The sequence below is a fragment of the Brassica rapa genome, chromosome A09, assembly GCF_000309985.2.
Source record: "Brassica rapa cultivar Chiifu-401-42 chromosome A09, CAAS_Brap_v3.01, whole genome shotgun sequence".
Classification (NCBI taxonomy): Eukaryota; Viridiplantae; Streptophyta; class Magnoliopsida; order Brassicales; family Brassicaceae; genus Brassica; species Brassica rapa.
In genome coordinates this window covers 21,882,392-21,906,166 of record NC_024803.2, presented here as the reverse complement: position 1 = coordinate 21,906,166, position 23,775 = coordinate 21,882,392, and the positions used below count along the sequence as shown (strand labels likewise).

General features: G+C 41.3%; 2 protein-coding genes and 3 non-coding genes across 5 annotated transcripts; 2 read left to right on the top strand and 3 right to left on the bottom strand.

Annotated features, from left to right (window-relative positions):
• Positions 1-10,239: 10,239 nt before the first annotated feature.
• On the bottom strand, positions 10,240-10,345 carry LOC117128699. Its single transcript, XR_004452093.1, has one exon. It is a non-coding gene; the product is annotated as a small nucleolar RNA R71 (small nucleolar RNA).
• Positions 10,346-12,026: 1,681 nt separating this feature from the next.
• On the top strand, positions 12,027-12,707 carry LOC117127758 (secreted RxLR effector protein 161-like). Its single transcript, XM_033278410.1, has one exon. It carries the CDS (start codon positions 12,027-12,029, stop codon positions 12,705-12,707), a length of 681 nt encoding a protein of 226 aa, XP_033134301.1.
• Positions 12,708-14,886: 2,179 nt separating this feature from the next.
• LOC117128698 lies at positions 14,887-14,992 on the bottom strand. The gene has a single exon (XR_004452092.1). It is a non-coding gene; the product is annotated as a small nucleolar RNA R71 (small nucleolar RNA).
• Positions 14,993-16,692: 1,700 nt separating this feature from the next.
• Positions 16,693-17,355, top strand: LOC117127757 (secreted RxLR effector protein 161-like). Its single transcript, XM_033278409.1, has one exon. The coding sequence runs from the start codon at positions 16,693-16,695 to the stop codon at positions 17,353-17,355; it is 663 nt and encodes a 220-aa protein (XP_033134300.1).
• Positions 17,356-19,535: 2,180 nt separating this feature from the next.
• On the bottom strand, positions 19,536-19,642 carry LOC117128676. Its single transcript, XR_004452070.1, has one exon. It is a non-coding gene; the product is annotated as a small nucleolar RNA R71 (small nucleolar RNA).
• Between the last annotated feature and the right edge of the window lie 4,133 nt (positions 19,643-23,775).

The window sequence follows — 23,775 nt, the reverse complement described above, 5'->3', positions numbered from 1 at the left end:
ATTTGATTAGATGAATATCTATCTCTGTTAATGCAAAAGTTTCTCTTAAAATATATATGACTTGCTAAGTTTATGTACTCTACATCACATGTTTTTCAATATTATAAACTTAGGTTTACAATTACGAAATCAAAATAATGAGCTGAATGACCATCATACTAAATGTTAGTATGCGAGGAATGTAACATTGTTTGTTTGTTAGATGTGTTTTGAAGCATAACTCTTTAAATATATGTTTACATGTAAACATTCTTTCTTATAATTATATGTATATGTTCTTTTTCTTTATATTATATCTGAAATATATTTTTGAACTTTGAATATTTGACGTCAGTTATTTGGTGATAAATATTTTTTATAGATGTATTTACTAATGACATTTTTGACAACAAATAATATAGTAGAGAAACCAGAGCTATCAGTATGAAAAAAATACATTAATATGTTAAAACGTTTGTGACATTTATTTAATCCGTCAATTCCAGTGAAAATTTTGATTTTCCAGACCAAAGCATATTTCTCAGGAGCATAAGCGACTGACCCTAGAGATGTAAAGGTGAGGTTTGATGCATCCATAGGTACATGCACTTTAATCACAACATTAGTTGCGGTGCTACAAACAGAAAGTTCTCAATCATATATTCAAAGAATTTGACCATCATGATATGTGCATTATTGTGAAATAGAAAAGAAAAAGTGGACATATTTACCATTCTTCCTTGAACTAACTTCTAGCTTTTATGAGCATCACAACACAAGTTTAAGAATGCCTTTCTATTTGAGCTTCAACCCATATAAGAGGCATTACCAGAACAAGGGGTATATTACAGCCACACATCATGCGATCATACAAACTCTCTCAAGTTATTCTTCTGGTGGCAGAACAAGGAAAGTGTGATGAATGACATAGTAATGCGAGTAACTGATGGTCTATGTCTATGTAGATTTCCACCGCCTGTGAATCTTCTCATCATATTCACGAGAGATGTATGACCGTAAATGTAGTAATTCATATAGATACAGCTTCTTATTGCAGCTTTAACTGAAGGAATATGTCATATATACTCTAGCATGAGATGGATGTAGCGTGCTTCACAATGAAGCCAATATAGATGTAGTATCTTGGCCTCTAAAAGCTTCCCTGTGGATTAGAAGATTAAATCATATTAGTATGAACTAAATAACACACATAAGACTGAACATGAATAAACAAACCAGCTTTAACATAGTTTGATGCATTGTCATTCATCATTTGGACGAAATTAGACTGTCAAACTTCATCCACTAGACGGTCAAGCATGTTAAACAACCAATTAGCATCTTTCACAACCTCTGAAACATCAATTGATCTAAAAAAACATCCGTTTGTAGAGTTAACAAGGAAGTTGATGATGCCCTTTTGTACAAATGAATCACACTATTTATCAGACATGATTGAAAAGCCTTTAGCTACCCATTCTTCTTTGTGTTCTACCAACTGATTCTCACTTTCTGTCACTTTTTTTTAACAAGAGAGGAACTCGTATTTCATAAGTTTTGGTGGTTTATAACCAAAACCACATTACCCTACTAATTCAAATGTCTCTTTGAAACTGTCATAACTGGCTGCATGGAAACGAATCACTGCATTTAAAAACCACCCCGAAATAGCACTACAAGCGTTGTCTCTAAATTCTTTATCCATGTACAACAACAAAAATTTATATATTTTTCAAGACATCAGGAGTTAGAGAAACAAATTAAGACCCAGTTGGTACTTGATACTTGGGAACATTCCAGTTCGGTTTCAGGTTGGTTCCTACTATGTCCACGTCGGTTCAGGTATGAAAGTTGGCCACGCCGAGTTATCATTTTTTTCCTTGCGAACATGAATTACATGTTAACTCGCATGTTTGCAAAATTCTTTCGTTTTTCAACGGATGGCTATTTGAAATATGCACTTCTTAATATAACTGAACCAGGATATCTTAGCCTCTCGTGCCAGAATTTAAAAGTACTACTAAACTTGATGTCGAGGTTAAGTCGTGGATGCTCGTTTCGACCAAATATGATTTACATTAAAAAAAACATCAATGCTTCTTGCCTCTTTGACAAGAGCGTCTGCATACGTATTTCTTGATTTGGAAATATGAGATATGCTAAAGTTCGAAAAAACCATCTCGTGGAAGATGGAATGGGATTAGCTCGAAAACAAACTGACAGTGAGTCAATTAGGTTACCAATCATCAGTGGTGAATCTACTTGTGTTAAGGAGGTGGCCCTTGCCCCCACAGAATTTCTAAATTCTTTATAACTCAACCCATAATTTAGCTATTTTTTCCTATTAAACTTCATATCTTAGCCTTATGTTTGTATTTATACATGATTTGCCCCCATATTAAAAAATCCTACATCCGCCCCTCCCAATCATGTCTTCTAAGTCTGAGCAAGCTGTCTCTACATATATCGTGGGAAGAGCATCTTTATCCCATATACCCTATTAAGGGTTTCTTATTTTTTTAATTTTTTTTCTGATAAAAAAATTAAAGTGCACCAAGTGCGGGCCACCACGTGTCGGTGGGGCCCGCAAACAGAGCAAAAAACACACAACACACGTCTCTTATTCTGCCCACTTAACATACATTTTTTTCTGAAACCTGCCCCCCCCCCCCAACCCTTTAGAGATGGTAAAAAGGACGCGATAAAGATGCTCCAATCATGTGCATAGAAGTCCTCCTTCCATCTCGGCATGGAGAGTCAAGAGACTATTGTGAGAGTCTTTCAAAGTGTTCAACGTTTATCTGATTCCAATAGGTTCAGCATAGTCTACTGACAGTACCATGATTTACCCATGAAAAATTAATTTGGCATGTCGAGATTTGGGATCTCACAAGGGGAATCAAAGCAACGACAGAAACTGGAGGTGCATCGTCTTCCTCTCTGTCTTCTCAAAAGTTAAATTTTCTCCAACATTCTGTTTCAAACGAGGCTAGATGGAAGGTGTCAGAAAAATTGAAATCTTTTCTATTAAACGCTCATTCCTTGCCTGTCCAATTATATTTGTCAATTTTTTGATGAGTAACATTAAATGTATATATAATCGATTTTGCCTTCATTCCAATTGTGTGTTTTTACATGCAAAATTTATTTATGCGTTCGATGATCAGCTCCAGCTCGCGACGATCAGCAAGCAATCTGTTCGCGGCTCTTCTCTATTAGGTGGTCGATTCAACCTGTCTTAAGGTTAGGGTAAAGCTAAACCTAATAACCAAACCCTAAGTTGGATAGATCAAGCCCTAATACCTAAAATTGAATCTCATTGCTTGATCTAAAGTTGTAACCCTAATACCTAAAACCTAGCCGCACGTATGCAGATTGCATACCATGCAAACCCTAATTTTAAAATCAAATTTGGATGAGTGATTGAATGTTTGAATTTGAATTTGATCATCTAAAACCATATGCTAGGATTGTTAATCTCATACTTGAATTTGGTTTTTTGAATTGATGATCCAATTGAATAAATTGAGGTTAAAGAAATCGCCTTGATTGATTAAGTTCTCATCCTGTTTTAAAGTCTTAACCTAACCGGCTTGTTCATATTGAAACCCTAATTGCATTAATCTGATTGAATATGATTGTTAGGTTGATAGTAACTAAATCCCTTGATGCATTGATTGATTGTTTGATTGAGGTTTCATGTTTCCATGATCACTTGGAAACCGTTCTTGCTAGAATGAATAAACGATTGCATTAAGATCATATAGAAACCGTTTGCTAAGGTTGATCATCCTTGTCTTGGCCGTGCGGCTTGCATCATATCTATCTTGGCCGTGCGGCTTATCATTCATCATATCCGTTTGGTCGTGTGACCAATTTGCATTATATATCTAAATTGTCTTGTATGCATTATAAGAACATTTTAAATCCTAAGGATGAAATATATGATTTCAGATGTCGAAAATCAACAACTTGGATTTTGCTGCCCTAAATCTCTCTGGAGATAATTACTTGCAATGGGCACTTGATGCTAAGATCATCCTGAAATCCAAGGAACTCGGTGAATGTATCACCGAGGGCAATAATGAAAGTGAGATAGATAGATACAGAGCTATATTAATTATACGTCATCATCTTATTGAGAGTCTCAAAGATCAGTATTTGACTATTGAGAATCCTTTAGACCTTTGGACAGAGTTGAAAACAAGATATGATCACCAGAGAACGGTGTTATTACCAAAGGCTATGTATGATTGAAGGAATTTCGGAATCCAGGACTTCAAGTCCGTGGACGAGTATAACTCGGCCCTGTTTAAAATAGTTTCTAAATTGAAACTGTGTGGTGAGGATATAACGGATAAGGATATGCTTGAGAAAACCTTTTCCACCTTCCACACAAGCAATGTATTGTTACAACAACAGTACCGTGAGAAGGGCTTTACAACTTATGCTAATCTGATATCTTGTCTCTTGTTCGCAGAGCAGAACAATGAACTGTTGATGAGAAACAGTGAATTGAGACCTCCTGGAACAAACCCATTACCTGAGGCACATGCGGCCGTAGAGGATAAGAAAGAGTCGAACCATGTTCAGAGTGATAGCCAACACAGCCGTAGCCATGGGAAGTGGCATGGACGTGGTCGAGGCCGAAATTCGTTTGGTCGAGGCCGAGGTAACTCATATGGCCGTGGCCAAGGGAACTCTTATGGAGGCCATGGTACATCTTTCAGGCCACAAAACTCGACCAAATCCGTGTGTCATAGATTTGTATGGATAATCATTGGGCTAAGACATGTACGACTCCCAAACATCTCGTTGATCTCTACCAAGAGAGTATGAAAGGGAAGAATCCTGAAGCTCATATGACTTATCAAGACGGTGAAGATGATTTCAATAATGAACGAGACGATCTTATGGATTATGAAACTTCATATTGTTTAAAAGAATGAAGTTGAATTCGACATCTATGTTTTTGTGTTCTTTGCTTTATGTTTTCTATGTTTTGATTGCTTTGAACTTATTTTATTAATGAGTGAAAGTTTTTATAAGAAGTCCCTAGAGTTTCATTCTATAATCTGTTTTGAAGAATGACAGATATGGATGTATTAGTTATGGACAGTGGGTCGAGCCACACGATCTTAAGAGACAAAAGATATATCTTAAACCTAACAATGAAAAACGCCAATATCAAATACTATTGCGGGTATAGCAAGTCTCATAGAGGGCTACGGCCAGGCTAACATCATGTTTCCTAAGGGTACGCATCTATAAATATATGATGCATTGTATTCACCCAGCTCTAAGAGACGCCTATTGAGCTTTAAAGACATTTGAATGAATGGTTTTCATATTGAGACTACGGGCGAAGGAAACAAAGAGTTCCTTCAGATCATTGAGATCGGCCAAGGACATAAGAAAGTCCTAGAGTCTATACCTCCATTCTCTACTGGCCTTTATTTCGACAAGGTCAGTATGATGGAGGCCAATGCCGCATTGAATAGAGTGGCCACCGGAATTTTAACCGTATTGAATTGAGTTCACGCCCCAAGCGTTTAATGATTACTGTATGTCCATGGGGGTAAGTGTGGAACACTCCATGGCACATGTACATACACAGAACGGCTTGGTCGAATCATTCATAAAACGAATTCAGCTAATAGCTAGACCATTGCTTATGAGGTCTAAGCTTCCGGCCACAGCTTGGGGACACGTGGTCTTACACGCGGCTGAACTGATTTGTATCAGACCGTCTAGTGAACATAGATATTCCCCATTACAATTGCTTCCGGGTCATGAGCCAGACATATCCCATCTTAAAACATTTAGCTGTGCCATCTATGTAACAATTGTACCACCACAGAGAAGAAAGATGGGACCTCAAAGGAGGATGGAGATATATGTTGGATATGATTCTCCCACGATTATAAAATACCTTGAGCCAACTACGGGTGATTTATTTAAGGCCAGCTATGCGGATTGTCACTTTGATGAATCCGAACATCCAACATTAGGGGGAGAGAATAATAAGCTGGTAAAAGAAATTACATGGAATCAAACATCCTTATCTTGGCAAGATCCACGGACTCAGGAATGTGATTTAGAAGTCCAAAAGATAATACATTTATAAAAGCTAGCTAATCAATTGCCAGATTCCTTTGTTGACCCGAAAAGAGTGACTAAGTCATATATACCAGCTGCTAATGCACCAATAAGAATTGATGTTCAAGAGGGACACAATCAAGTTGCTACAGAGTCTAGACAACGTTTGAAACGTGGTAGACCAATAGCTTCCAAAGCTAAGAACCCTTGGAAAACTAAGAAAGGTGCATATAATGAAACCAAGGTTGTTGAAACACTAGACACGACCGCGGCCGTCTCTAAATCCCGAGACTTAGCCGCGGCCGATTCCAAAACCCTAATAGCGTCGATCATAAGATTTTAGATGCGGCCGGCCCTGATGTATCTAATAATGATTCTTGGGACGCCAAGAATCAAGGTACTGATGGTCCTGATAATAATGAGATCTCAATAAACTATGTCTTGTCTGTGATACAATGAACAAAAAGAATGTCGACATTGATGATATATTTTCATACAAGGTAGCACTTGAACTTATGGATTTGAATGAAGATCATGAACCCACGTCTATTTATGAGTGCACTCAACGATCAGACTGGATCAAATGGAAATAAGGTATAAACGTGGAGTTAAACTCTTTAAAGAAGAGAGATGTCTTTGGACCAACAGTCAAGACACCATATGATGTTAAACTACTCGGCTATAAGTGGGTTTTTGTGAGAAAGAGAAACGAACACGGTGAGGTCGTTAGATACAAAGCACGCCTTGTTGCACAAGGATTCTCACTGAGACCAGGAATAGATTATGAGGAGACATACTCCCCTGTGGTGGTTGCTACTACTTTTAGATTCCTGATAAGTCTGGCTATAAGAGAGAAATTAGACTTGCGGTTAATGGATGTTGTAACTGCATACTTATATGGGCCATTGGATAATGAGATTTATATGAAAGTACCAGAGGGTATAGAGTTGAAAAACAAATCGAGTACTCAAGAACAACACTGTATAAAGTTGAATAAGTCACTTTATGGATTGGATCAATCAGGTCGAATGTGGTACAATAGGCTAAATGAGTACCTAGAGAGAGAAGGATACAAGAATGATCCGATCAGCCCTTGTATCTTTATAAAGAAATTCGGCCAGGGCTTTGTGATTATAACAGTGTATGTTGATGATTTGAATATCCTAGGAACCTCTGGAGAAATCTCCCAAGCAGTTGAATATCTTAAGAAAGAAATCGAGATGAAAGATCTTGGAAAAACAAAGTTTTGTTTGGGATTACAGCTTGAGTACATTAAAGATGGAATCCTTGTGCATCAAATGGCATATACAGAGAAAGTACTCAAGAGATTCAATATGGATGAGTCTCACCCATTGTCTAGCCCCATGGTCGTGAGGTTTCTCCGCCTGGACACTGATCTGTTCCGTCCTAAGATGGACGATGAAGATGTCCTTGGTCCCGAAGTGCCATATCTCAGTGCCATAGGAGCTTTAATGTATTTGGCAAGTCACACACGGCCTGATATATGTTTTTCCGTGAATCTATTATCTAGATTTAGCTCTTGTCTGACCCAAAGGCACTGGAATTGGATTAAACATGTTCTTCATTACCTGCAAGGAACGAAAGACTTGGGTTTATTTTATACTAACCAAAACAAAGAAGGGTTAGTTGGCTTTGCTGATGTAGGTTATCTCTCGGATCTGACAATGCTCGATCACAGACCGGCTACGTCTTTACTCATGGTGGTACGGTCATATCATGGCGTTCCATGAAGCAAACGATCACGGCCACTTACACAAACCATTCGGAGATCTTGGCTATTCACGAGGCCAGCCGCGAGTCTGTGTGGTTATGGTCCATGCCTAACCACATACGAGTCGATTATGGGATGACCAAAGGCAAGGACGTCCCAACCGTGATATATGAGGACAATGCAGCTTGCATTGCTCAGCTTAAGGATGGTGATATACCTTGGATTTGACCTGTTTTCATCCATGGTATATAAGTGTTTTACTATATATATATCTATGTTTACTACTCTTCTAGGTATGTTTTCAGGTTCAGGTGCATTTCGGAGTAAAGCTATGACTTTGGAGCATTTTGGAGCTTAAAGAACGTTTCACCCGAGCTGACCATGTAGAGGTCGACGGGAGGAAGAACAATCGATCGATGCGCATCCAGTGCTGACGATCTATACCAAGAGATGCCTCGACAGATGAAGATTAATATCGATCGATGTACACAAGTACCATCGATCGATGTACACAAGTACCATCGATCGATGTCGAGACATCAGACACTCGACATTTTGGATCCAGCGGACTTAAAACCCAAGGCCAAGCCAAATTACAAAAATGCCCTGACGAGTTTTTAACCTAGTAGATTATATACTACCTAAGTGGTTTGACGGCAGGAGAGCCTTTGGAGTTATAGTTTTACTTTGAGAGAGAAGAGAGTTTTGGAGAGAAGATCACTTGTGATTGGAACTCCTTGGTTCCATTTCTTTTCATCTATTCTATGAATTCCCATTTCTTCATTGTTATGAATTGCTTTGCTATATCTGAGTAGTTCAATTATTAGATCCAGGGTTCAGATAGGTTTGTGGGATTAGCCCCAAACTATAGATCTGCCTTGTTGTGATATTCATGATAGATTTGTATTCATTGCTTGTTTTAGCCTAGCTAACTAGAACTTGATCATAGGATTGCATACTCAAGCATCCTTGTTATCCCATCCTGACATCTATCTATCATATTAGGACTGCTAGAGAGGGCTAACCGCCAATTTAGTATGTTAACAGGGCATATCATACTCGCGCATAGGCCTGGCTAGAACCCGTCGATCGATGTCCTCAACTCACTATCGGTCGACGTAGGCAAAGGTGTATCGGTCGATGTCCCAATAGGACCATCGATCGACACTCTCTCGTTATCAACATACTAACCGTTAAGACACGAGATCTAGCCTGTTAACCAGTGAAACATGCGACAGCTGATCACTGAGTTAAGCGATTGAGCTCTAACATATCATGCATGCAACAAATAGGCATCTATAGATATTATAATCTCCAATACCTGAATAGTGGCCCTGCATCTAATATCATTTCCAACCAAGTTACATTTACTATTTACTTCGCTTGTTACTATTGCTATTTCATTTAAACATTTACAACTCTTAGAATTAATAAACACTAGATTTAATTGTTCCCTAGCTCCTTGTGGATTCGATCCCTAAGTACTACATCTGAACCTCTTTTGATGAGAGTAACACTCCTTAGGGTAATTTGAGTGGTATCAAATTTGACGCCGTTGCCGGGGAGCTTTGATCGCCATTAGATTTAGCTTTATTGATTCTTATTATTTTCTCTACCCCCTTTCTAACATAATTTTTTTTCTTGTCTTTTCAGGTGCATGCCCAGCGGTACCAGAAGCAACAAGGAGAAAGACTTTCTGTTCTCAGACGATCCTGCTCACTTGGAACGCACCATCCGTAGAGGTCAACGTTCCACATCGCTCGACACAACAACTTCGTCGTCGATCGATATGCACAACCAACCGTCGACCGACACCAGACCTTCATCGTCGATCGATCCCAATCGTTCGACAACGATCGATACTACACCGCATACGTCGATCGATACCATGTCGTCAAAAATGGTAAACATTATTATTCTAACACAGGACGAGAACGGAAACCTGTATGACCAGAACGGTCATCTGCATAATGCAACAGGTCAGAAAATAGACGCTCAGGGGACTGTAATCCCTGATGCTGATGCTACAGGAGCTGCTCAACCTGTAGACGAGGACGCTCGATCGAAACCACTGGCCGACTACAATCGCCCAGATGAGTACTATTCCAACAGATCAGCTATTCGACTTCCGGAGATCCAGAAGCAAAATTTCGAGCTGAAGCCTCAATACTACACTCTCGTGTCGCAGATACCCTACTCTGGTTTACTGCACGAGCATCCTATGGACCATCTGGAACGGTTCGAGGATCTTATCGCTGCTATTCGGATGGAAGGAGTCCTCGAAGATTACCTGCTGTGCAAGCTCTTCAGATACACGCTAAATGGAGAAGCGATGCACTACCTTAGGCAGAAACCCACAGGATCCTTAACATCGGGGCCGACATCAAGAATGCTTTCTTACGAAACTTCTTCGATGAGGCGCGCTGAAGAACTTCGGAACAAAATTTCCACATTCTCGCAGGAGGCTGGAGAGTCCTTCAAAGATGCGAGGATTAGATTTAGGTTCTTCCAGCGAGACTGTCCACACCACGAATTTAACGAAGTGCAGCTGCTAAGCACTTTCTTCCGAGGTCTCGCCTTACAGTATCAAATGGCTCTTGATACGGCGAGTGAAGAAAACTTCACTACTCAGAATCCGTTGGAAGCTGTGAGACTTATCGGAAACCTCGCTAACAGCAGCAGCACCAAAAGCACTGACTCTGAACGGAAGAAGTCTGTAGCCTCTATCTGGAAGGAACAGATGGACGAAGTAAGAGCTAAGTTAGATGTGGTGCACGAGCTTCTTAGGAAGCAAGTCTGTTCAGCTGAAGGAGAAGTAGCATATACGGAAGGAGAAGAAAATGAGAACTACATCGGAGGTACCGGATTCCAGAAATTTGGAAACTAGGGCGGAAACAGAAACTTCTTTGGAAATGGTCAAAGAAGTAACCAGAGTTCACAATTTCAAAAACCCTTCAACAACAGCAAAAGTTACTCGAACTCTTACTACCAGAATCCACCACCCCAGACTCAGGAAAGCAAGATCGAAGAAATGAACCAATAAGAATTGATGTTCAAGAGGGACACAATCTATTTGCTACAGAGTCTAGACAACGTTTGAAATGTGGTAGACCAATAGCTTCCAAAGCTAAGAACCCTCAGAAAACTAAGAAAGGTGCAGATAATGAAACCAAGGTTGTTGAAACACTAGACACGACCGCAGCCGTCTCTAAATCTCGAGACTTAGCCGCAGCCGATTCCAAAACCCTAATAGCGATCGCGGTCGATCATAAGATTTTAGATGCGGCCGGCCCTGATGTATCTAATAATGATTCTTGGGACGCCAAGAATCAAGGTACTGATGGTCCTGATAATAATGAGATCTCAATAAACTATGTCTTGTCTGGGATACAAAGAACAGAAAGAATGTCGACATTGATGATATATTTTCATACAAGGTAGCACTTGAACTTATGGATTTGAATGAGGATCATGAACCCACATCTATTTATGAGTGCACTCAACGATCAGATTGGATCAAATGGAAATAAGGTTTAAAACGTGGAGTTAAACTCTTTAAAGAAGAGAGATGTCTTTGGACCAACAGTCCAGACACCATATGATGTTAAACTAGTCGGCTATAAGTGGGTTTTTGTGAGAAAGAGAAACGAACACGGTGAGGTCGTTAGATACAAAGCATGCCTTGTTGCACAAGGATTTTCACAGAGACCAGGAATAGATTATGAGGAGACATACTCCCCTGTGGTGGTTGCTACTACTTTTAGATTCCTGATAAGTCCGGCTATAAGAGAGAAATTAGACTTGCGGTTAATGGATGTTGTAACTGCATACTTATATGGGCCATTGGATAATGAGATTTATATGAAAGTACCAGAGGGTATAGAGTTGAAAAACAAATCGAGTACTAGAGAACAACACTGTATAAAGTTGAATAAGTCACTTTATGGATTGAATCAATCAGGTCGAATGTGGTACAATAGGCTAAGTGAGTACCTAGAGAGAGAAGGATACAAGAATGATCCGATCAGCCCTTGTATCTTTATAAAGAAATTTGGCCAGGGCTTTGTGATTATAACAGTGTATGTTGATGATTTGAATATCCTAGGAACCTCTGGAGAAATCTCCCAAGCAGTTGAATATCTTAAGAAAGAATTCGAGATGAAAGATCTTGGAAAAACAAAGTTTTATTTGGGATTACAGCTTGAGTACATTAAAGATGGAATCCTTGTGCATCAATGGCATATACAGAGAAATACTCAAGAGATTCAATATGGACGAGTCTCACCCATTGTCTAGCCCCATGGTCGTGAGGTCTCTCGGCCTGGACACTGATATGTTCCGTCCTAAGATGGACGATGAAGATGTCCTTGGTCCCGAAGTGCCATATCTCAGTGCCATAGGAGCTTTAATGTATTTGGCAAGTCACACACGGCCTGATATATGTTTTTCCGTGAATCTATTATCTAGATTTAGCTCTTGTCTGACCCAAAGGCACTGGAACTGGATTAAACATGTTCTTCATTACCTGCAAGGAACAAAAGACTTGGGTTTATTTTATACTAACCAAAACAAAGAAGGGTTAGTTGGCTTTGCTGATGTATGTTATCTCTCGGATCCTCACAATGCTCGATCACAGACCGGCTACGTCTTTACTCATGGTGGTACGGTCATATCATGGCGTTCCATGAAGCAGACGATCACGGCCACTTACACAAACAATTCGGAGATCTTGGCTATTCACGAGGCCAGCCGCGAGTCTGTGTGGTTATGGTCCATGACTAACCATATACGAGTCGATTATGGGATGACCGAAGGCAAGGACGCACCAACCGTGATGTATGAGGACAATGCAGCTTGCATTGCTCAGCTTAAGGATGGTGATATACCTTGGATTTGACCCGTTTTCATCCATTGTATATAAGTGTTTTACTATATATATATCTATGTTCTCTACTCTTCTAGGTAGGTTTTCAGGTTCAGGTGCATTTTGGAGTAAAGCTATGACTTTGGAGCATTTTGGAGCTTAAAGGACGTTTCACCCGAGCTGACCATGTAGAGGTCGACGAGAGGAAGAACAATCGATCGATGCGCATCTAGTGCTGACGATCGATACCAAGAGATGCCTCGACAGATGAAGATTAATATCGATCGATGTACACAAGTACCATCGATCGATGTCGAGACATCAGACACTCGACATTTTGGATCCAGCGGACTTAAAACCCAAGGGCAAGCCAAATTACAAAAATGCCCTGACGAGTTTTTAACCTAGTAGATTATATACTACCTAAGTGTTTTGACGGCAGGAGAGCCTTTGGAGTTATAGTTTTACTTTGAGAGAGAAGAGAGTTTTGGAGAGAAGATCACTTGTGATTGGAACTCCTTGGTTCCATTTCTTTTCATCTATTCTATGAATTCCCATTTCTTCATTGTTATGAATTGCTTTGCTATATCTGAGTAGTTCAATTATTAGATCCAGGGTTCAGATAGGTTTGTGGGATTAGCCCCAAACTATAGATCTGCCTTGTTGTGATATTCATGATAGATTTGTATTCATTGCTTGTTTTAGCCTAGCTAACTAGAACTTGATCATAGGATTGCATACTCAAGCATCCTTGTTATCCCATCCTGACATCTATCTATCATATTAGGACTGCTAGAGAGGGCTAACCGCCAATTTAGTATGTTAACAGGGCATATCATATTCGCGCATAGGCCTGGCTAGAACCCGTCGATCGATGTCCTCAACTCACTATCGGTCGACGTAGGCAAAGGTGTATCGGTCGATGTCCCAATAGGACCATCGATCGACACTCTCTCGTTATCAACATACTAACCGTTAAGACACGAGATCTAGCCTGTTAACCAGTGAAACATGCGACAGCTGATCACTGAGTTAAGCGATTGAGCTCTAACATATCATGCATGCAACAAATAGGCATCTATAGATATTATAATCTCCAATACCTGAATAGTGGCCCTGCATCTAATATCATTTCCAACCAAGTTACATTTACTATTTACTTCGCTTGTTACTATTGCTATTTCATTTAAACATTTACAACTCTTAGAATTAATAAACACTAGATTTAATTGTTCCCTAGCTCCTTGTGGATTCGATCCCTAAGTACTACATCTGAACCTCTTTTGATGAGAGTAACACTCCTTAGGGTAATTTGAGTGGTATCAAATTTGACGCCGTTGCCGGGGAGCTTTGATCGCCATTAGATTTAGCTTTATTGATTCTTATTATTTTCTCTACCCCCTTTCTAACATAATTTTTTTTCTTGTCTTTTCAGGTGCATGCCCAGCGGTACCAGAAGCAACAAGGAGAAAGACTTTCTGTTCTCAGACGATCCTGCTCACTTGGAACGCACCATCCGTAGAGGTCAACGTTCCACATCGCTCGACACAACAACTTCGTCGTCGATCGATATGCACAACCAACCGTCGACCGACACCAGACCTTCATCGTCGATCGATCCCAATCGTTCGACAACGATCGATACTACACCGCATACGTCGATCGATACCATGTCGTCAAAAATGGTAAACATTATTATTCTAACACAGGACGAGAACGGAAACCTGTATGACCAGAACGGTCATCTGCATAATGCAACAGGTCAGAAAATAGACGCTCAGGGGACTGTAATCCCTGATGCTGATGCTACAGGAGCTGCTCAACCTGTAGACGAGGACGCTCGATCGAAACCACTGGCCGACTACAATCGCCCAGATGAGTACTATTCCAACAGATCAGCTATTCGACTTCCGGAGATCCAGAAGCAAAATTTCGAGCTGAAGCCTCAATACTACACTCTCGTGTCGCAGATACCCTACTCTGGTTTACTGCACGAGCATCCTATGGACCATCTGGAACGGTTCGAGGATCTTATCGCTGCTATTCGGATGGAAGGAGTCCTCGAAGATTACCTGCTGTGCAAGCTCTTCAGATACACGCTAAATGGAGAAGCGATGCACTACCTTAGGCAGAAACCCACAGGATCCTTAACATCCGGGGCCGACATCAAGAATGCTTTCTTACGAAACTTCTTCGATGAGGCGCGCTGAAGAACTTCGGAACAAAATTTCCACATTCTCGCAGGAGGCTGGAGAGTCCTTCAAAGATGCGAGGATTAGATTTAGGTTCTTCCAGCGAGACTGTCCACACCACGAATTTAACGAAGTGCAGCTGCTAAGCACTTTCTTCCGAGGTCTCGCCTTACAGTATCAAATGGCTCTTGATACGGCGAGTGAAGAAAACTTCACTACTCAGAATCCGTTGGAAGCTGTGAGACTTATCGGAAACCTCGCTAACAGCAGCAGCACCAAAAGCACTGACTCTGAACGGAAGAAGTCTGTAGCCTCTATCTGGAAGGAACAGATGGACGAAGTAAGAGCTAAGTTAGATGTGGTGCACGAGCTTCTTAGGAAGCAAGTCTGTTCAGCTGAAGGAGAAGTAGCATATACGGAAGGAGAAGAAAATGAGAACTACATCGGAGGTACCGGATTCCAGAAATTTGGAAACTAGGGCGGAAACAGAAACTTCTTTGGAAATGGTCAAAGAAGTAACCAGAGTTCACAATTTCAAAAACCCTTCAACAACAGCAAAAGTTACTCGAACTCTTACTACCAGAATCCACCACCCCAGACTCAGGAAAGCAAGATCGAAGAAATGAACCAATAAGAATTGATGTTCAAGAGGGACACAATCTATTTGCTACAGAGTCTAGACAACGTTTGAAATGTGGTAGACCAATAGCTTCCAAAGCTAAGAACCCTCAGAAAACTAAGAAAGGTGCAGATAATGAAACCAAGGTTGTTGAAACACTAGACACGACCGCAGCCGTCTCTAAATCTCGAGACTTAGCCGCAGCCGATTCCAAAACCCTAATAGCGATCGCGGTCGATCATAAGATTTTAGATGCGGCCGGCCCTGATGTATCTAATAATGATTCTTGGGACGCCAAGAATCAAGGTACTGATGGTCCTGATAATAATGAGATCTCAATAAACTATGTCTTGTCTGGGATACAAAGAACAGAAAGAATGTCGACATTGATGATATATTTTCATACAAGGTAGCACTTGAACTTATGGATTTGAATGAGGATCATGAACCCACATCTATTTATGAGTGCACTCAACGATCAGATTGGATCAAATGGAAATAAGGTTTAAAACGTGGAGTTAAACTCTTTAAAGAAGAGAGATGTCTTTGGACCAACAGTCCAGACACCATATGATGTTAAACTAGTCGGCTATAAGTGGGTTTTTGTGAGAAAGAGAAACGAACACGGTGAGGTCGTTAGATACAAAGCATGCCTTGTTGCACAAGGATTTTCACAGAGACCAGGAATAGATTATGAGGAGACATACTCCCCTGTGGTGGTTGCTACTACTTTTAGATTCCTGATAAGTCCGGCTATAAGAGAGAAATTAGACTTGCGGTTAATGGATGTTGTAACTGCATACTTATATGGGCCATTGGATAATGAGATTTATATGAAAGTACCAGAGGGTATAGAGTTGAAAAACAAATCGAGTACTAGAGAACAACACTGTATAAAGTTGAATAAGTCACTTTATGGATTGAATCAATCAGGTCGAATGTGGTACAATAGGCTAAGTGAGTACCTAGAGAGAGAAGGATACAAGAATGATCCGATCAGCCCTTGTATCTTTATAAAGAAATTTGGCCAGGGCTTTGTGATTATAACAGTGTATGTTGATGATTTGAATATCCTAGGAACCTCTGGAGAAATCTCCCAAGCAGTTGAATATCTTAAGAAAGAATTCGAGATGAAAGATCTTGGAAAAACAAAGTTTTATTTGGGATTACAGCTTGAGTACATTAAAGATGGAATCCTTGTGCATCAATGGCATATACAGAGAAAATACTCAAGAGATTCAATATGGACGAGTCTCACCCATTGTCTAGCCCCATGGTCGTGAGGTCTCTCGGCCTGGACACTGATATGTTCCGTCCTAAGATGGACGATGAAGATGTCCTTGGTCCCGAAGTGCCATATCTCAGTGCCATAGGAGCTTTAATGTATTTGGCAAGTCACACACGGCCTGATATATGTTTTTCCGTGAATCTATTATCTAGATTTAGCTCTTGTCTGACCCAAAGGCACTGGAACTGGATTAAACATGTTCTTCATTACCTGCAAGGAACAAAAGACTTGGGTTTATTTTATACTAACCAAAACAAAGAAGGGTTAGTTGGCTTTGCTGATGTATGTTATCTCTCGGATCCTCACAATGCTCGATCACAGACCGGCTACGTCTTTACTCATGGTGGTACGGTCATATCATGGCGTTCCATGAAGCAGACGATCACGGCCACTTACACAAACAATTCGGAGATCTTGGCTATTCACGAGGCCAGCCGCGAGTCTGTGTGGTTATGGTCCATGACTAACCATATAAGAGTCGATTATGGGATGACCGAAGGCAAGGACGCACCAACCGTGATGTATGAGGACAATGCAGCTTGCATTGCTCAGCTTAAGGATGGTGATATACCTTGGATTTGACCCGTTTTCATCCATTGTATATAAGTATTTTACTATATATATATCTATGTTCTCTACTCTTCTAGGTAGGTTTTCAGGTTCAGGTGCATTTTGGAGTAAAGCTATGACTTTGGAGCATTTTGGAGCTTAAAGGACGTTTCACCCGAGCTGACCATGTAGAGGTCGACGAGAGGAAGAACAATCGATCGATGCGCATCTAGTGCTGACGATCGATACCAAGAGATGCCTCGACAGATGAAGATTAATATCGATCGATGTACACAAGTACCATCGATCGATGTCGAGACATCAGACACTCGACATTTTGGATCCAGCGGACTTAAAACCCAAGGGCAAGCCAAATTACAAAAATGCCCTGACGAGTTTTTAACCTAGTAGATTATATACTACCTAAGTGTTTTGACGGCAGGAGAGCCTTTGGAGTTATAGTTTTACTTTGAGAGAGAAGAGAGTTTTGGAGAGAAGATCACTTGTGATTGGAACTCCTTGGTTCCATTTCTTTTCATCTATTCTATGAATTCCCATTTCTTCATTGTTATGAATTGCTTTGCTATATCTGAGTAGTTCAATTATTAGATCCAGGGTTCAGATAGGTTTGTGGGATTAGCCCCAAACTATAGATCTGCCTTGTTGTGATATTCATGATAGATTTGTATTCATTGCTTGTTTTAGCCTAGCTAACTAGAACTTGATCATAGGATTGCATACTCAAGCATCCTTGTTATCCCATCCTGACATCTATCTATCATATTAGGACTGCTAGAGAGGGCTAACCGCCAATTTAGTATGTTAACAGGGCATATCATATTCGCGCATAGGCCTGGCTAGAACCCGTCGATCGATGTCCTCAACTCACTATCGGTCGACGTAGGCAAAGGTGTATCGGTCGATGTCCCAATAGGACCATCGATCGACACTCTCTCGTTATCAACATACTAACCGTTAAGACACGAGATCTAGCCTGTTAACCAGTGAAACATGCGACAGCTGATCACTGAGTTAAGCGATTGAGCTCTAACATATCATGCATGCAACAAATAGGCATCTATAGATATTATAATCTCCAATACCTGAATAGTGGCCCTGCATCTAATATCATTTCCAACCAAGTTACATTTACTATTTACTTCGCTTGTTACTATTGCTATTTCATTTAAACATTTACAACTCTTAGAATTAATAAACACTAGATTTAATTGTTCCCTAGCTCCTTGTGGATTCGATCCCTAAGTACTACATCTGAACCTCTTTTGATGAGAGTAACACTCCTTAGGGTAATTTGAGTGGTATCAAATTTGACGCCGTTGCCGGGGAGCTTTGATCGCCATTAGATTTAGTTTTATTGATTCTTATTCTTTTCTCTACCCCCTTTCTAACATAATTTTTTTTCTTGTCTTTTCAGGTGCATGCCCAGCGGTACCAGAAGCAACAAGGAGAAAGACTTTCTGTTCTCAGACGATCCTGCTCACTTGGAACGCACCATCCGTAGAGGTCAACGTTCCACATCGCTCGACACAACAACTTCGTCGTCGATCGATATGCACAACCAACCGTCGACCGACACCAGACCTTCATCATCGATCGATCCCAATCGTTCGACAAAGATCGATACTATACCGCATACGTCGATCGATACCATGTCGTCAAAAATGGTAAACATTATTATTCTAACACAGGACGAGAACGGAAACTTGTATGACCAGAACGGTTATATGCGTAATGCAACAGGTCAGAAAATAGACGCTCAGGGGACTGTAATCCCTGATGCTGATGCTACAGGAGCTGCTCAACCTGTAGACGAGGACGCTCGATCGAAACCACTGGCCGACTACAATCGCCCAGATGAGTACTATTCCAACAGATCAGCTATTCGACTTCCGGAGATCCAAAAGCAGAATTTCGAGCTGAAGCCTCAATACTACACTCTCGTGTCCCAGATACCCTACTCTGGGTTACTGCACGAGCATCCTATGGACCATCTGAAACGGTTCGAGGATCTAATCGCTGCAATTCGGATGGAAGGAGTCCCCGAAGATTACCTGCTGTGCTAGCTCTTCAGATACACGCTAAATGGAGAAGCGATGCACTGGCTTAGGCAGAAACCCACAGGATCCTTAACATCCTGGGCTGACATCAAGAATGCTTTCTTACGAAACTTCTTCGATGAGGTGCGTGCTGAAGAACTTCGGAACAAAATTTCCACATTCTCGCAGGAGGCTGGAGAGTCCTTCAAAGATGCGTGGATTAGATTTAGGTTCTTCCAGCGACACTGTCCACACCATGGATTTAACGAAGTGCAGCTGCTAAGCACTTTCTTCCGAGGTCTCGCCTTACAGTATCAAATGGCTCTTGATACGGCGAGTTAAGGAAACTTCACTACTCGGAATCAGTTGGAAGCTGTGAGACTTATCGAAAACCTCGCTAACAGCAGCAGCACCAAAAGCACTGACTCTGAACGGAAGAAGTCTGTAGCCTCTATCGGGAAGTAACATATGGACGAAGTAAGAGCTAAGTTAGATGTGGTGCACGAGCTTCTTAGGAAGCAAGTCTGTTCAGATGAAGGAGAAGTAGCATACACGGAAGGAGAAGAAAATGTGAACTACATCGGAGGTACAGGATTCCAGAAATTTTGAAACCAGGGCGGAAACAGAAACTTCTTTGGAAATGGTCAAAGAAGTAACCAGAGTTCACAATTTCAAAAACCCTTCAACAACAGCAAAAGTTACTCGAACTCTTACTACCAGAATCCACCACCCCAGACTCATGAAAGCAAGATCGAAAAAATGCTTGATTGAGTACTGTTGGGACAACAACTAATCACCGTGGATTTCAACTGTAAAATAGACTCCGCCTACAACAATCTGAACACCAAAATCGAGATCTTAGGGACTCAGGTGAGAAAACTTGAAACGCAAGTAATTCAGGCTGGCGAGACTATAAAGAGGCAAGAAGCTTTCACTAGAGAGGCAGGAGCTGATAAAGGAAAACACCATGTAAATGCCATCATAGATGATGATTTCTGGCAAGTGGTGAGACATGAAAAGCTTGAGGAAGGAGACTTCGAAATCGAAAGCTCCATGAGTCTCGGCGAATCCCAATGGTGTCGACCGATGTCTATGAACTCGCATCGATCGACAGACCATGACGAAAATCGATGGACGGATTACTCCAGTCATCGATCGACGTCGTCCACTGAATCGACTGAATGCAATGCGGTTCGAATTCTAACTCATGAAGAATTCGCAGCTAAGCATCCTCACCCACCCTCCCCTTTCTATGATAAAATCGATCGATCGGTTGAGCCAACCATCGATCGACAGAGTGAGTCCGACGCCGATCGTCACACCCCACCTCCCATCGATCGACAGGCACCTCTGACATACCGAGTGCGGTTACCCTCAATCGATAATGATTATATCAACGCACTCAGACCACCACCTAAACCATTAGCTAACCCACTCGAACCAAAACCCAACCCTTTAAATAGTTCACCAGAACCAGTTCAAGAAAATCAGGAAAATGAAGAAAGAAGGTTAAGGAAAAAAAAGGAGAAAATTTTTAAGAACCTTAAGAGGGAAGCTAACGATAAGGAGATGGATAGTTTCACTAAAAGAGTCCTCAGAATCCCAATCGAAAAAGCTTTTGATGAACCTTACTTCACACACCGGTTGTGGATGTTCTTCAGCGAAACAAAGGTAACTGAGGAGGACATTAGGAGAATGTTTCATCAAGTCAGAGAGAAGATGAAACACAGGATCACATTGACGAAGAATAGTGATCCTGGGAAGTTTGCAATACCATGCGTAGTCAAGGGTGTTGAATTTCCCCATTCAATGTGTGACAAGGAGCATCAGTTAGTATCCTCCCTAGGATCATGGCAGACCAGCTTGGTTTGACAAACGAACCTTCAATAGAATCCTTCACCTTCGTGGATCTTTCAGAAAAACGATCAGGAGGTATCATAAGAGATCTGGAGATACAGATTGGTAATGCCCTTGTCCCGGTAGATTTTCATGTCCTAGACATCGAGCATAACTGAAACTCTTCACTTCTGCTTGAAAGATCTTTCCTGGCTACAGTAGGAGCCGTATGTGACAGCTCACATCGATCAACACTCATACAGGAACATCGATCGGTATTCGCGCCGCAGCGAAAATGCTGGAGCAGGAGAATATTCCCTCTCCAACTAGGTTTATAGATACCTATATAAAACGTTTTGCACCCCCGAAACCACCTCCACACACCAGAGCAGACACACAAGCAAAAAAGATGAACACTCTTCCATTTACATCAACAGGAAAATCCATGAAGGGCAATCATCTCAAGAACACAATTTCTGTAGAAATTACTCTGCCATCGATCGATGCATCTGTCTCTACATCGATCGATACTACTCTAAACCCTAATCTTTCTATTTCTAAATTGAATAATAATGCAAACATTGATTATGGTTTTCTCACACCTGATGAATTTGGTATTTTCAGGGACCCAGATGGCAATGCACGTGCAATAGATGGAAGGATCTTACAAGTGTCCAGAGAGGACATAGCAGATATCCTTCAAGTGGCCAATGGACCTGACAACCTATTCTCACAGCAATGTGGCACTCCAGACGTCATTCAAACAGATCCTAACAACCACGTAGGAGTCGCCACAACCGAAAACTATCACGCCAACCAAAAGGGCAAGCATCGATCAACGGGACAACTGAGACATCGATCGACAGGGTAACACAAACGTCGATCGATAAAGATGACCCGACGTCGATCGACAGACGGTATGAATTTGGAAACCGCGCTTATGAAATGTACGGAGCCAAAAAGTTCACTTGGGAACGAAGGGACGAGTATGGAGTCTACAGAGACGAGTGTGGACACGCACGAGGCGTAGCTGGTGAGATGATACCTGTCACAAAGGACGACATCAGGAAATTACTGGAAAGAGCATCTCTTTTTAAAGAGAGCCACATCTGTCTTCCAGAACATGCCACTTCCTTCACACTCACAAAACTGGCACCAGAACTCTAAACCAAAGATGAAATCAACGAGATGGTGACTGGTATTTGTGGAGCTCAGGAAAAACTGGGAGAGGAGCTCAAATCATTGGTAGAAGATACACATCAACCTTAGGATAGAGGCTACAATGAGCTTTTCAGAAGTATGGTAGAAATGAGGACAGAAATTGAGAGTTTACGTCAGCAATTTGAGAAGGAAGCCACGATCTCAGCATCGATCGACGCACCACATGCACCATTGATCGACGTCAGTCTTCCTACAGCCCAGATCCCTGCAGAACCGCGATGTTCAGCATAACACAAGGATGAATAGGAAATCTCATACATCGACACGAGGATAAACGACGTGTACTACCCTCTCAACAACAACGTGGACTGGCTGAGCACTAAAATCAAGCTACTACAGCAAGATCTGGACACCATTCGCAAGAAGGACCAACAACCAGCCACATCGATCAACGTGTGTACCATCACATCGCTCGACGCTAAGGTCTCAGCCATGAATGAGAGGCTGAGGACTTACGAGGACATGCATGACCGCTTCATATCACCAGTCATGATAGATTTAAACAAATTGTCAAGTCAAATACTTCATGCCCAAAGGGATATTGATAACATTACTAATCAAAATTTTTTGCAGGCAAAATCAGCATCGATCGACAGGCTACAAGGGTCTAGGATCGATGGCAAGAATCTTGTGGAGTTACTTCCTTACACAGCAGCAAAGGTTGACAAGATCACATCCAAGATCTACACTGCAATAGACACTATGGTGGAACGACTTGACAAGCGCTGCGATGACATCTACTTTCCATTCGACAACAAAATCAGTGGACTAGACAGCCACGCAGATTGGCTACAGAAAGAAGTCAAAGCCATTCAGAGGCAACTCGCAGCTCAGCACCAGATATCAGCATCGATCGACAGGACGCAAGCGAAATCGCTCGATGGTAAGTCGCCGAGATCGACCGACGAACACATGATCGCATCGATCGACGCCGAGTCTACACCAGCCGGCGAGCAGCTGATACACAAGACGATAGAGTCAATGCACAAGGAACTGACAGAACTTTCAGCATATGCCTATGACAACATAGGCTGGCACCAGGTCAGCATTGACAACGTTCAAGATAGGCTACAGAACATCTCCAATGTACTTGAGAAGATGGATGACAAATGGACAAGAAATGATGAGGCCACAAGAAGTTTCATTGCATCTTGGTACATAATGTGTAGAGATGACGTGGATGCTTGTTTTCCAACAAGCAGCTGCTTCTCCACCAAATAGCCAATTACTACCACAGTCAAGCTAAATGACTATAACCAAGCGCTGAGAGGAAGGCAACCCACTATTAGGTATTTTATTTTGGTTTTATTAGCTAGCATTTATTTACTTTCGTTTTATT

Coding starts and splice junctions, on each gene's coding strand:
- LOC117127757 (XM_033278409.1), top strand. CDS start 16,693: ATGGCATATACAGAGAAAATACTCAAGAGATTCAATATGGACGAGTCT.
- LOC117127758 (XM_033278410.1), top strand. CDS start 12,027: ATGGAATCCTTGTGCATCAATGGCATATACAGAGAAATACTCAAGAGA.